At 48.3% G+C, this 15,331-nt stretch overlaps 1 protein-coding gene across 2 annotated transcripts in view; it reads left to right on the forward strand.

Annotated features, from left to right (window-relative positions):
* Positions 1-4,896: 4,896 nt before the first annotated feature.
* The window catches only part of mep1ba (meprin A subunit beta a), a 62,416-nt gene continuing 51,981 nt past the window's right edge, over positions 4,897-15,331 (forward strand). Inside the window, exons 1-2 of one of the 2 annotated variants that reach the window (XM_085992268.1) lie at positions 4,897-5,058; positions 9,856-9,874. In XM_085992268.1, coding sequence (XP_085848394.1) covers positions 4,993-5,058; positions 9,856-9,874 — 85 coding nt within the window. In that variant the 5' untranslated portion in view covers positions 4,897-4,992. The remainder of the gene's footprint in view (positions 5,059-9,855; positions 9,875-15,331) is intronic. The other variant, XM_085992267.1, reaches the window with a different exon arrangement.

Consider the following 15,331-nt stretch of genomic DNA (forward strand, 5'->3'; position numbering starts at 1 on the left):
AGGCTGATTTAGAGATCTCTCCAGAACAGAAAGCTGAATGCTGCAGATTTTGACAGCTCGCAGCCATTCTGCTTTCTGTGCCGGTGAGATGAGGGACTCCCGAGACCTGAAGGAAGGAAGGCTGTAAAGGTAAGTAAAGGTAAGTAAAGGTAAGTAAAACTTATTTAAACACTTTACACACACCAAACACACTTACCTCTGCACTCATGCACTCATCATTCACCTGAACACCGGACATCTCGAACCCTCCAAGTCCTTCAGCCCGACGGTCTGCCTCGCGAACTTGGCGTGGTTTGGAGCCGTCGGGCTGCCCACACTTCAGGGATAAAAATAGGGATTAGGCCAAAAACTGCCTGTTAACTACCTGTTAACAGACAGTTAATTGGTACTAATCCCCTTCCCGCCTCGGGGAGGCTGCTCCCAGCGCAGGTCGGGTCCCCGCCTCCTGGGAAACTGGCATGGAGGCGGGTTGGGGGCGGGATGGGTTCGTGCCCCCCGATTTCACGATTTTAACCCCCACACGCCTCCAATCCCGCCTCCACGGCCCAATGAAATTCGAGCCCGCAGAGTCATAACGGCACAGAAGGAGGCCATTCGGGCCATCGAGTCCGTGCCGGCTCTCTGTAAAGCAATCCAGTCAGTCCCATTCCCCCGCTCTATCCCCGCAGCCCTGCATGTTTATTTCCCTCAAGTGCCTATCCAGTCTCCCCTTGAAAACATTGAGTGTCTCCGCTTCCACCACTTCCGTCGGCAGCGAGTTCCAGGTCCTCACCACTCGCCGCATAACAAAGTTTTTCCTCATATCCCCCCTGTATCTCTTGCCCAAAACCTTAAATCTGCGTCCCCTAGTCCTTGTACCATCAACTAGTGGGAACAGCCTTTCCCCGTCTAGCCTATCCAAACTCATCATAATCTTGTGCACCTCTATCAAATCACCCCTCAACCTCCTTTGCTCCAATGAAAACAAATCCAGCTTCTCCAACCTGTCCTTGTAGCTAAGATCCCCCATCCCCGGAACCATTCTGGTACATCTCCTCTGCACCCCCTCAAGGGCCTTCACATCCTTCCTAAAGTGTGGTGACCAGAACGGGATGCAATACTCCAGTTGTGGCCGAACCAGCGGGATGCGAGGCCGCCACTCGCAATACGATGACCTCCCGCTGAACCCAGATAGTGTGGCGGGGTCAGGGGCAGAGGTCGCTGGCTGGCTGGGGTCATCAGCCCCCATGGTACTACTTGAAGAAGAGCAGCAGCGGTGACCTGTCCAACATCAGTCTTTGTTTCTCAATGGGCGCTTTCCAAACGCCAGGAGGCACCTCCACTGTGGCCTGATTGGCTGAAAATCTTCAAGGGGGTTAAATTGGGCCGGTTTCTCAGCCTCTTAAAGCCACAAAATGGCGGGCAGGAAGGATGCGCTCACTACCAACCAGATGCGCGCCTCCCGCCATATTGGGTAAGGGCAAACAAGAGGCATCCTTTACCCAGGCCTGAATCAGGCGTTAGGCCAGGTGCACGTTGGCTCTGATGCCTGCCTCAGGTTCTTGCTGCGACATTGGTTTGTCCCGAGGCAGCCAGCACCAGCGCACCAACCCTAAACACCGCATGAATCAAAACAAAGGTAAGCACTTGCCACAATCACCACATGCCGCTCGGCGCCACTCCTGGCCTTGAGATCCCCCCCCACCTCCCGACCTCTGACCTCCCGCCCTCTTCCCCGACCACCAATCGTGATCACCCTGACCCCTGATTATTCCTTCCACGCCCCCTTCTCCCCCTTGTCTCCACGACCCCCGATCGCAGCCTCCGCGGCCCACCTGATCCAACCCGACCCATGCGGCCTCCTCCCGCGGTACCACCTTCATTACGACGAGTGACGTAAGAAAACTACTAGGCACTTGGTCTAAGCGTTAAACAAAGCTTTAATCAACTGTTTTACAACATGGAGGTCTAGTTGTGTCCTTCACTAGTTCCTGTTAAGAATATCCTGCACAAGCTGGGCCCGTGCCCGAGTATTTATACTCTCCCTGGACAGCGCCACCCGCAGGCCGCTCAGTATTATTTCATAAGTCTTTCTTTCATGAATGACTGATTCATGTCAATGAGGTCCGAGGCTCAATAACCGGGGCTGCTCTGACCACACCATTAGTGCGCGGGGAATAACGCTGAGCCAAAGGTGGTGTGGGGGGCGGGGGGGGGGTGGCATTCCCGAATTTAACCCCCTAGTTCTTCACAAAGTATCATTCGGCCAAGTTTCATGATTTTTACACAATTCAGCCACATCATGTACCTTAACCACTTGGACTGAGTTCCAATGATAGCTGCTGATAAAAATAAAACAAGGAGAGCAAGCAACCCACTTTTGCGACATATCTCAAAGGTCGTTTATGGCACATTGTTTCCATTAGCTCCACAGAGCCACAACTGATAACGCAGCTCTGGCATTGGTAGAGGAGACCGTAAGTTGCATTTTAAATCGACAACGCTAATGGAAAATGGTGTTATCAGAGTCTGTCATGAACTTGTTAAACACTCACATATAATTGAACGCCACCTCCAAGTTCCCCTCCACGTCACGCACCATCCTGACTTGGCAATATATCGCCGATCCTTCATCGTCACTGGGTCAAAATCCTGGAACTCCCTCCCTAACAGCACTGTGGGAGCACCTTCACCACAGGGACTGCAGCGGGATTGAAGGCCGATAAATCCCCAGGGCCTGATAATCTACATCCTAGGGTACTTAAGGAAGTGGCCCTAGAAATAGTAGATGCATTGCTGGTCATCTTCCAAAATTCTATAGACTCTGGAACAGTTCCCATGGATTGGAGGGTAGCTAATGTAACCCCACTATTTAAAAAAGGTGGTAGAGAGAAAACGGGGAATTATAGACCGGTAAGCCTGACATTGGTAGTGGGAAAATGCTAGAGTCCATTATAAAAGATGTAATAGCAGAGCACTTGAAAAGCAGTGACAGGATCGGACAAAGTCCGGCAGCACGGTGGCATAGTGGTTAGCACTGTTGCCTCACAGCGCCAGGGACCTGGGTTCGAATCCGGCCTCGGGCGACTGTCTGTGTGGAGTTTGCACATTCTCCCCGTGTTTGCGTGGGTTTACTCCGGGTGCTCTGGTTTCCTCCCACAGTCCAAAGATGTGCAGGTTAGGTTGATTGGCTATGCTAAATTGACCCTTAGTGTTAGGGGGATTAAATACGTGGGGTTACGGGGATAGGGTGGGATATGTGTTGGTGTAGGGGTTACGGGGATCGGGTGGGATATGTGTCGGTGCAGGCTCGATGGGCCGAAATGGCCTCTATCTGCACTGTGGGGTTTCTGTGATTCTGTGATTCTGTGAAAGTCAACATGGATTTACAAAAGTTAAATCATGCTTGACTAATCTATTGGAATTTTTTGAGGATGTAACTGCTGGAATAGATAAGGGAGTGTATTTGGACTTTCAGAAGGCTTTCGATAAGGTCCTGCCGAAGAGATTAGCGTGCAAAGTTAAAGCACACGGGATTGGGGGTAAGGTAATGTCTTGGATAGAGAACTGGTTGGCAGACAGGAAGCAAAGAGTTGGAATAAACGGGTCCTTTTCCGAGTGGCAGGCAGTGACTAGTGGGGTACTGCAGGGATCGGTGCTAGGACCCCAGCTATTCACAATATATATAAATGATCTAGACGAGGGAACTAGATGTAATATCTCCAAGTTTGCAGACGACACAAAGCTGGGTGGGCGTGTGTGCTGTGAGGAGGATGCAGAGAAACTCCAGTATGATTTGGACAGGTTGGGTGATTGGGCAGATGCATGGCAGATGCAGTATAATGTGGATAAATGCAAGGTTATCCACTTCAGTGGCAAAAACAGAAAGACAGATTATTATCTGAACGGCAATAGATTGGGAGAAGGGGAAGTGCAACGAGACCTGGGTGTCCTTGTGCAGAAGTCGCTGAAGGTAAGCATGCAAGTGCAGCAGGCGGTTAAGAAGGCAAATGGTATGTTGGCCTTCATAGCAAGAGGATTCGAGTACAGGAGCAAGGATGTCTTGCTGCAGTTGTACAGGGCCTTGGTGAGACCACACCTTGAGTATTGTGTGCAGTTTTGGTCACCTTATCTGAGGAAGGTTGTTCTTGCCATGGAGAGAGTGCAGCGAAGATTCACCAGACTGATACCTGGGATGGCAGGAATGACGTATGAGGAGAGATTGGGTCGATTAGGCTTATTTTCGCTACAGTTTAGAAGAATGAGAGGGGATCTCATTGAAACTTATAAAATTCTAACAGGATTGGACAGACTAGATGCAGGAAGGATGTTCCCGATGGCGGGGGAGTTCAGAACCAGGGGTCAGTCATTTAGGACTGAGATGAGGAGGAATTTCTTCACCCAGAGAGTGGTGAACCTGTGGAATTCTCTACCACAGAAGGCAGTTGAGGCCAATTCATTAAATATATTCAAGAAGGAGTTAGATATATTTCTTAAGGCTAAAGGGATCAAGGGATATGGGGAGAAGGCAGGGACAGGGTACTGAATTTGGATGATCAGCCATGATCTCATTAAATGGCAGAACAGGCTCGAGGGGCCAAGTGGCCTACTCCTGCTCCTATCTTCTATGTTTCTATGTATCTATGTTCAAGAAGGCAGCTCACCACCACCTTCTCCAGGGCGACTGTGACGGGCAATAAATGCTGGGTCTTGCCAGCGTCGCCCACATCCCATGAAATGAATTTTTAAAATATATAATTGACATCCCAAATCCTTGATTTTCATTGTCACAGATTATTTGTAACAGCGTGTGAATTTTTTTTGTTAATAATTAGGTGAGACAGGTACCCAAGTTCCCGTGCCTTTCGCTGAGAGGATACCAGCGATCTTCGTTTTTTCTCTCTCTCTGGGTTTCTTGCTGTCAAAGCACCTGAAAGCCAAAGTCCTCACTGAAATCAGCAACTCAAATACCAAAGTCCTAAATCGCACGAAGATAGCTGCACATCGCTCAGCATGGCTCCCAGCTTTCTCTATTTGTCTTTATGTTTGCTCGTAATTTCAACAACTGCATATGCCTTGGTAAGTTATCGGCACACAGATAGTGCGGTCTTTCTTTCCAAGTACACAGCTGTTTGTAATGACTAACTAATGATCACTTATTTGCACATCTTTGTAAGAGTCAGCAACCTGTTGTGTGTGAAGGAAGGCAAATTCTGTACGTTCATATTACGAGTTGATATCCTGTGGCATTGCACAGGGAGCTAAAAGGGTTAAATTATGGGGCAAGGCTGCTTAGACTCGGCTCAGATTCCCTTGAGTCTCGCAGATTAATGGGCGATCTAATCGAGGTGTTGAAGACGATTAAAGGAGTTGATAAGGTAGATGGAGAGAAACTATTTCCTCTGGTGGGGGGAGTCCAGAACACGGGTGGGGCAGAACCTTAAAATTAGAGCCAGGCCATTCAGGGGTGATGTCAGGAAGCACTTCTTCACACAAAGGGCGGTGGAAATCTGGAACTCTCTCCCCCAAAAAGCTGTTGAGGCTGGGGGTGGGGGGGGGTGGTCAATTGAAAATTTCAAAACTGAGATTGATAGATTTTTGATAGATGGAGTTACGAAACAGATCGGCCGTGATCTCAATGAATGGCGGAAGAGGCTCGAGGGGCTGATTGGCCTCCTCCTGCAGCTATGTCCCAATGGGGAGTGAGGACAATTTTTTGTTTAAAATGGTGATGTTTCTGAATAAAGTATCATTTTTTACATGTTGCCTTTGCACGAAAGGGGCATTGTTTCATTATGTAACCTGTCGGCAGAACCTGGCTCCCTGGTGTCAACTTTTGGTCACAGTTCCGTCTTACTTTCTTTTGGGTGCGCGGCCCCTTTAAGGGGCTGCCCGGCCCATTCGCGGTTTCGCGCTTGCGCGGAACTTTACATTGAGAAAGCCAGTCCCTGGTTGAGGAAACCGGCAGCGAGGTGCCCAGCTGCACCGCCACGCACCTTAAAGAGAACGTTGCTTTTGGTGTCAACTTGTTACGATTATAAATTGCCATGTCCACATTTCTCATGAGTTTTGTCAATGTAAATATGTCACACCATAAGTACACAATTTTTTTTTATATATTCGTTCATGGGCTGTGGGCGTCGCTGGCCAGGCCAGCATTTATTGCCCATCCCTAATTGCCCTTGAGAAGGTGGTGGTGAGCCGCCTTCTTGAACCACTGCAGTCCGTGTGGGGAAGGTACTCCCACAGTGCTGTTAGGGAGGGAGTTCCAGGATTTTGACCCAGCGACGATGAAGGATCGGTGATATACTTCCAAGTCAAAATGGTGTGTGACTTGGAGGGGAACCTGGAGGTGGTGGAGTTCCCATGTGCCTGCTGCCCTTGTCCTTCTAGGTGGAAGAGGTCGTGGGTTTGGGAGGTGCTGCCGAAGAAGCCTTGGCGAGTTGCTGCAGTGCATCTTGTAGATGGTACACACTGCAGCCACGGTGCGCCGGTGGTGGAGGGATTGAATGTTTAAGGTGGTGGATGGGGTGCCAATCAAACGGGCTGCTTTGTACTGGATGGTGTCGAGCTTCTTGAGTGTTGTTGGAGCCGCACTCATCCAGGCAAGTGGAGAGTATTCCATCTCACTCCTTACTTGTGCCTTGTAGATGGTGGAAAGGCTTTGGGGAGTCAGGAGGTGAGACACTCGCCACAGAATACCCAGCCTCTGACCTGCTCTTGTTGCCACAGTATTTATGTGGCTGGTCCAGTTAAGTTTCTGGTCAATGGTGACCCCCAGGATGTTGCTGGTGGGGATTCGGCGATGGTAATGCCGTTGAATGTCAAAGGGCGATGGTTAGACTCTCGCTTGTTCGAGATAGTCATTGCTTGGCACATCGTCCTTGTCTTGTTGCATGCAGGCTGGGACTGCTTCATTATCTGTGGAGTTCTGAATGGCGCTGAACACTGTGCAGTCATCAGCAAACATCCCCATTTCTGACCTTATGTTGGAGGGAAGGTCATTGATGAAGCAGCTGAAGATGGTTGGGCCTAGGACACTGCCCTGAGGAGCTCCTGCAGCGATGTCCTGGGGCTGTGATGATTGACCTTCAACCACCACAACCAGATGGCGATGGAGCAAATTTGAAAACAGCCGGGCTAAATTCAATCGCCCCCAAAAACGAGCGCAGGCTAATCATCTGATGCAGGCAGCATGTAAACATTGTGCTGCTGGCTAATTTAAATGATTGCAGCGGTGAGGAAGTGCTAAATGCGCAGTTCAGTGGCTCAGTGCCTCAGCAGGGGGCCCAAGTTTGTGCAATGCTAGCATCACTTAAAACCAGCCTGCACCTCTTAAAGTCAGCCTGCACCTCTTAAAGGGGAGGTGCATTCTGGCTGGAGCAGGTGCTGGAAGTGGCTGGGGAAGAGAGTGAGCAAGAAGAAAACTGACTTATGGCGCAACAGGGCAGAGAGCGTGCTCCAAGCTTCTTAGATGCTGCACTGGAGGACTTAGTGGAGGAGGTGGACAAGAGGAGCGATGTCCTCTATCCACAAGGGTCCAGATAAACTCGAAGAAGGCACTGGGAGCAGATAGCCCTGGCAGTCAACGCCAGAAGCCAAACCCCGAGGACCTGGATGCAGTGCTGCAAAAAAGTTCAATGACCTGACACGGGTGGTCAAGGTCAGTGATTTCATCTTCAAATGCCATATTCCATCAACTGCACCACTAGCCTCACACACTGCTCAATACACCACCCCTCCATCACTCACCTACCAACAATCTCTAGCAATCAACGCTCATACCTCACATTCATAGCTTCACTTCACCCTCACACACTTACTACTGCTGCAAGCCGCACACCCACGTCCCTCAGCTTGCACACACTGCCAGCTATTCAACCGTGACAAGCACATCACCCAATCACATTGAACCACATTCACTGACGCACTTCCCCTCTCTCTTGCAGGACAAGATGGCTCATAATGGAGGCAGCAGGGTCTACTCGCAGGGAAGCAGGCGCTCTTGCACGACCTTACCCTGATGGAGGAGACGGTGCTGGAGATTATTGGAGTGGCCATCGCTGGGCCCGTGGCCAGAAGCATGGCTGAAACAATGCAAGATGACGGGATCCTCATACCTAATACTCCTCCTCACATCCCACTTCCCCCTCATCCCACAATCTCTTCTGATTGACAAGCTTCAGATAGCCAAGAACTGCAACCTGGCCAGGCGGTGGTGGAGGAGCAGGAACTACAAGAGGAAGGCGGCAGTGATGCTGAAGACACAGCACCGTCACTCCATTTCACACTCGCAGCCACCAGCTCAGATACTGACACTGCCCGTAATTTAGAGGATAGGTTAGACGCGGGAACCTGCACGTGGTGAGACACTGGTACACGAGTGGCCTGCAGCCAGGTCAGGACTGGACAGACTAGATGCAGGAAGGATGTTCCCGATGGTCGGGGAGTCCAGAACCAGGGGTCATAGTCTAAGGATAAGGGGTAAGCCATTTAGGACAGAAATGAGGAGGAATTTCCTCACCCAGAGAGTGGTGAACCTGTGGAATTCTCTACCACAGAAGGCAGTAGAGGCCGATTCATTAAATGTATTCAAGAAGCAGTTGGATATATTTCTTAAGGCTAAAGGGATCAAGGGGTATGGGGAGAAAGCAGGGACAGGGTACTGAATTTGGATGATCAGCCATGATCGCATTGAATGGCGGAGCAGGCTCGAGGGGCCGAATGGCCTACTCCTGCTCCTATCTTCTATGTTTCTATGACAGGGGGGCAAGGGTAGCGCAGGTGCCAGCTCCATGGAGGGCAAGGTCGCACAGGAGCTCTGCTGAAGAAGACTCAGGTGAGGACTCCGATGGGGCAGGCTACAGGAGAAGGCTGCTGGGTATGCACAGTGAAACTTATGGTGCATTGGCAGGCCCGCCAGAAAGCCTGCGGTCAATGTCAAGGAGCCTGGAAGAGTCCAGCACCAACTTGGCACAGAGCTTTGTGCAGAGCTTGGAGCCCATCCTTTCCAGCATGAAAGTGACAGTCAAGTCCGTTAGCAAACTTGCGTACCCAACACCTGATGGCCGATGTCTCAGCTTCCATTGCAGCTCAAGCGGAATCCATCCAACATCTGGATGCTGCAATGGAGGATCAGCCTTCTGCCATGCAGGCTCAGCGTTGCTGCCACACAAGCACAGGCTGCTGCCATCGCGGTTGGGTTTACCAGTGTTCACAGGGGCTTGCAGGGTGTCACAGCAGTCCAGCAATATGTCCTCCAATGACATTACTAGGACTGCTGAGGTGCTGCCCTGGGGGAGTGTCACTGGCTCCGGGGAGCACCAACCTGTTGCCCTCTCTCAGGATGACAGCGTTCATCCTCCCACACCTGCCACCCCACCAGTGCCCCTTGCTGTTGCCTATCAGTCAGCCTACCCCAGACTGCTGCCACCCATGCCAAGACAAGCCGGGCTGGAGAGTCTAGAACCAGGGGTCACAGTCTCAGGATAAGGGGTCGGTCATTTAGGACTGAGATGAGGAGGAATTTCTTCACTCAGAGGGTGGTGAATCTTTGGAATTCTCCACCCCAGAGGGCTGTAGAGACTCAGTCGTTGAGTATATTCAAGACAGAGAGCGATAGATTCTTGGATATTAAGGAATATGGGGATAGTGCGGGATGGTCGAGTTGAGTTCGAAGATCAGCCATGATCTTATTGAATGGCGGAGCAGGCTCGAGGAGCCGAATGGCCGACTCCTGCTCCTAATTCTTAAGTTCTTAAGTAATTTCATCAACTAGGTTTGCGGGGTAGAAAACATTGACTTAAAATCTGATGTTGGTAGAAAAGAACCTTTTCGTTTGACTCTAACTTGCATATTCCTTTTTGTTTTCACCAGCCAACGTCACGAGAGATTGGTAAGTTTCATGTTCATTTGTTGATAATAATTGACCAGATATTTTATATAAGAACGAGATATTTCAGCAATACCAAGTGTCTCAACATCCTCGCTCCCTGAAATAATTCTAGTTACCTCTTGGACCCTCTTATCCTGCTTGTTTCAGTCGTATTCTACCACCCATTGTATGAACAATTTCACCTCACTTTACAGCTTACTCTTCATTTCCGATTTTTTATCCGGTCCGGCAGCGCCTCGATTTTAAAATTCTCATCCTTGTTTACAAATCCCTCCATGGCCTCGTCCCTCCCTATCTCTATAATCTCCTTCAGCTCCACAGTCCCCCCGAGATCTCTGCGCTCCTCTAATTCTGCCCTCTTGCGCGTCCCCAATTTTAATCGCTTCACCATTGGTGGCCGTGCCTTCACCTGCCTGGGCCCTAATTTCAGGAATTCCCTCCCTAAACCGTTCCATCGCTACCTCTCTCGCCTCCTTAAGGCGTTCCTTAAAACCTAGCTCTTTGACCACGCTTTTGTCATAGAAACATAGATACATAGAAGATAGGAGCAGGAGTCGGCCATTCGGCCCCTCGAGCCTGCTCCGCCATTCAATGAGATCATGGCTGATCATCCAAATTCAGTACCCGGTCCCTGCCTTCTCCCCATATCCCTTGATCCCTTTAGCCTTAAGAAATATATCCAACTCCTTCTTGAATATATTTAATGAACTGGCCTCCACCGCCCTCTGTGGCAGAGAATTCCACAGGTTCACCACTCTCTGGGTGAAGAAATTCCTCCTCATTTCAGTCCTAAATGGCTTACCCCTTATCCTTAGACTGTGACCCCTGGTTCTGGACTCCCCGACCATCGGGAACATCCTTCCTGCATCTAGTCTGTCCAGGCCTGACAGAATTTTATAGGTTTCGATGAGATCCTCTCTCAATCTTCTAAACTCCAGTGAGTATAAGCCCAATCGACACAATCTCTCCTCATACATCATTCCTGCCATCCCAGGTATCAGCCTGGTGAATCTTCGCTGCACTCCTTCCTTGGCAAGAACGTCCTTCCTCAGATAAGGCGACCAAAACTGCACGCAATACTCAAGGTGTGGTCTCACCAAGGCCCTGTACAACTGTAGCAAGACATCCTTGTTCCTGTACTCGAACCCTCTTGCTACGAAGGCCAACATACCATTTGCCTTCTTAACCGCCTGCTGCACCTACATGCTTACCTTCAGCGACTGGTGCACAAGAACACCCAGGTCTCTTTGCACTTCCCCTTCTCCCAATCTATTGCCATTCAAATAATAATCTGCCTTCCTGTTTTTGCCACCTCACATTTATCCGCATTTGCCATGTTTCTGCCCAATCACCCAACCTGTCCAAATCGTACTGGAGTTTCACGACATCCTCCTCACAGCATACCCTCCCACCCAGCTTTGTGTCATCTGCAAATTTGGAGATATTACATCCAATTCCCTCGTCCGGATCATTAATGTATATTGTGAACAGCTGGGGTCCTAGGACCGATCCTTGCGGTACCCCACTAGTCACTGCCTGCCACTCGGAAAATGACCCGTTTATTCCAACTCTCTGCTTTCTGTCCGCCAACCAGTTCTCTATCCAAGTCAATACCTTGCCCCCAATCCCATGTGCCTTAATTTTTCACGCTAATCTCTTATGCGGGACTGTCCTAATATCTCCTTATGTGGCTTGGTGTCAAATTTTATTTGATAATCGCTCCTGTGAAGCGCCCTGGGACGTTTTACTATGTTTAAGATGCAAATAGTTGTTGTAGTGTCTCCTGGTATTTGTACACCTTGCCAAAGTGAACAATTTGTCAATTCTCTTCATAATATTGCATAACGGTCATAGAACTTCAAAATTAATTCATTATAAAGAAAGAAAGACTTGCATTTATAAAGTGTCTTTCACGACCTCAGGACGTCCCAAAGCGCTTTACCGCCAATGAAGTACTTTTTGAAGTGTAGTCACTGCTGTAATGTGGGAAACGCAGCAGCTAATTTGTGCACAGCAAGCTCCCACAAACAGCAATGTGAAAATGACCAGATCATCTGTTTTAGTGATGTTGATTGAGGGATCAATATTGGCCCCAGGACACCGGAGAGAACTCCCCTGCTCTGTTTCGAAATAGTGGCCCTGGGATCTTTTACGTCCACCTGAGAGAGCAGACGGGTCCTCGGTTTAACGTCTCATCCGAAAGACAATGCTCAGAGGTTAACCAGCAGCCTAAAAGGACAAGCCAGCAACTAACCTGCGTGCAGCGGAGGAGCCCCTTAAATATCGCTGCTGGCAGGTCCCTGTTGCCTGTTAGCGCCACGCCTTGCTGAGCGGGTTTATCATGGGCCGAGTCAAGACCAATATCACAAAAGGATCCGACAAGAGCAGGACCCTTATTTAAATATTCTAATGAGGCTTTTTAATACTTCTTGCGCACGCCATGGATGCCTACAGAGGAGTCTATAGGCCTCCGAACAGTTGCAACTCTGTTGGACGGAGTATTAATCAGGAAATAGTTGAGGCTTGTAATAAGGGAACAGCTATAATTATGGGGGATTTTAATTATCATATTAACTGGACAAATCAAATTGGGCAGAGCAGCCTTGAGGAAGAGTTCATTGAGTGTATTAGGGATGGGTTTCTTGAGCAGTATGTAACTGAACCGACCAGGGGGCAAGCAACCTTAGATTTGGTCCTGTGTAATGAGACAGGATTAATTAAAAATGTCCTAGTAAAGGATCCCCTTGGAATGAGTGACCATAACATGGTTGAGTTCCATATTCAATTAGAGGGTGAGAAAGTTGGATCTCAAACAAGCGTGCTGAGCTTGAATAAAGGAGACTATGAAGGTATGAGAGCGGAATTAATTAGAGTGGACTGGGAAAATAGATTAAAGGGTAAGACGGTACATGACCAGTGGTGTACATTTAAGGAGTTATTTTACAACTTCCAAAAAAAATATATTCCACTGAGGAAAAAAGGGTGTAAAAGAAAAGATAGCCATCCGTGGCTAAGTAAAGTAATTAAGGATAGTATCCGACTAAAAACAAGGGCATATAAGGTAGCCAAATCTAGTGGGAGGATGGAAGATTGGGAAGTCTTTAAAAGACAGCAAAAAATAACAAAAAGATTGATTAAGAAAGGGAAGGTAGATTATGAAAGTAAATTAGCAAAAAATATAAAAACAGACAGTAAAAGTTTCTATAGTTATATAAAAAGAAAAAGGGTGGCTAAAGTAAATGTTGGTCCCTTAGAGGATGAGACCGGGAAATTAATGGTGGGAAACATGGAGATGGCAAAAACACTGAACAATTATTTTGTATCAGTCTTTACAGTAGAGGACACTAAGAATATCCCAACACTGGACAAACAGGGGGCTCTAGGGGGGGAGGAACTAAATACGATTAAAATCACTAAGGAAGTGGTACTTGGTAAAATAATGGGACTCAAGGCGGATAAATCCCCTGGACCTGATGGCTTGCATCCCAGGGTCTTGAGGGAAGTAGCGGTAGGGATTGTGGATGCATTGGTAATAATTTTCCAAAACTCACTGGACTCAGCAAAGGTCCCGGCAGATTGGAAAACTGCTAATGTAACACCCTTATTTAAAAAGGGTAGTAGGCAGAAGGCTGGAAACTATAGACCTGTTAGCCTAACATCTGTGGTTGGTAAAATGTTAGAGTCCATTATTAAGGAGACAGTAACGGGACATTTGGATAAACATAATTTAATAGGGCAAACTCAGCATGGTTTCATGAAGGGGAAGTCATGTTTAACAAATTTGCTTGAGTTTTTTGAGGAAGTAACATACAGGGTGGATAAAGGGGAACCAGTGGACGTAGTGTATTTAGACTTCCAAAAGGCATTTGACAAGGTGCCACACAAAAGATTATTGCTCAAGATAAAAAATCACGGGATTGGGGGTAATATTCTGGCGTGGGTGGAGGATTGGCTCTCTAACAGAAAGCAGAGAGTTGGGATAAATGGTTCGTTCTCAGATTGGCAACCAGTAACTAGTGGTGTTCCGCAGGGGTCAGTGCTGGGTCCCCAACTCTTTACAATCTATATTAACGATTTGGAGGAGGGGACCGAGTGTAACATATCAAAGTTTGCAGATGATACAAAGATGGGAGGGAAAGTAGTGAGTGAGGAGGACATAAAAAACCTGCAAAGGGACATAGACAGGCTAAGTAAGTGGGCAGAGATTTGGCAGATGGAATACAATACTGGAAAGTGTGAGGTTATGCACTTTGGCAGGAAAAATCATAGAGCAAGTTATTATCTTAATGGCAAGAAACTGGAAAGTACTGTAGTACAAAGGGATCTGGGGGTCCTGGTGCACGAAACTCAAAAAGTTAGTATGCAGGTGCAGCAAGTGATTAAGAAGGCCAATGGAATGTTGGCTTTTATTGCTAGGGGGTTGGAATATAAAAACAGGGAGGTATTGCTGCAGTTGTACAAGGTATTGGTGAGGCCGCACCTGGAATACTGCATACAGTTTTGGTGTCCATACTTAAGAAAAGACATACTTGCTCTCGAGTCAGTACAAAGAAGGTTCACTCGGTTAATCCCGGGGATGAGGGGGTGGTCATATGAGGAGAGGTTGAGTAGATTGGGACTCTACTCATTGGAGTTCAGAAGAATGAGAGGCGATCTTATTGAAACATATAAGATTGTGAAGGGGCTTGATCGGGTGGATGCGGTGAGGATGTTCCCAATGATGGGTGAAACTAGAACTAGGGGGCATAATCTTAAAATAAGGGGCTGCTCATTCAAAACTGAGATGAGGAGAAACTTCTTCACTCAGAGGGTGGTAGGTTTGTGGAATTTGCTGCCCCAGAAAGCTGTGGAAGCTACATCATTAAATAAATTTAAAACAGAAATAGATAGTTTCCTAGAAGTAAAGGGAATAAAGGGTTACGGGGAGCGGGCAGGAAATTGGACATGAGTCTGGGTTCGGAATGGTCATGGCCCTGTGGGTAGTGGAGCGGGCCCAGGGGCCGTGTAGCCTTGTTCTGCTCCTACTGTGTTCTAATTCTGTTAGATTTCAGGAGATGGTTTTATTCCTGTTCCTGGCTGGGGTGGAGATCGCCTTTACAGAAGGTAAGTACTGTAGAAAATATAGGGACAGAGTGATCTCCTGGAAGAATTTCGATCGCCTAGATGGGTCGGAGAGGAATTTCCCAGATTTTTTTCTCCCAAATTGGCCATTGGGTCTTTATCTGGTTTTTCGCCTCTCCCGGGAGATCACATGGGTTCGGGTGGATGCAGAGTGATAGAAGATTTGAGGTTAGGATCAGATCAGCCATGATCTTATTGAATGGTGGAGCAGGCTCGAGGGGCCGATTGGCCTACTCTTGCTCCTAGTTCTTATGTTCTTATGTTCTAATATGGCGGCAACGCACTTCATGTGGGGAAAGAGCGCGCGCACACCACCCGCCATATTGGACCTTCAGG

This window comes from Somniosus microcephalus, chromosome 7 (assembly GCF_052327205.1).
Source record: "Somniosus microcephalus isolate GS21.2 chromosome 7, FLI_Smic_1.0, whole genome shotgun sequence".
Lineage (NCBI taxonomy): Eukaryota > Metazoa > Chordata > Chondrichthyes > Squaliformes > Somniosidae > Somniosus > Somniosus microcephalus.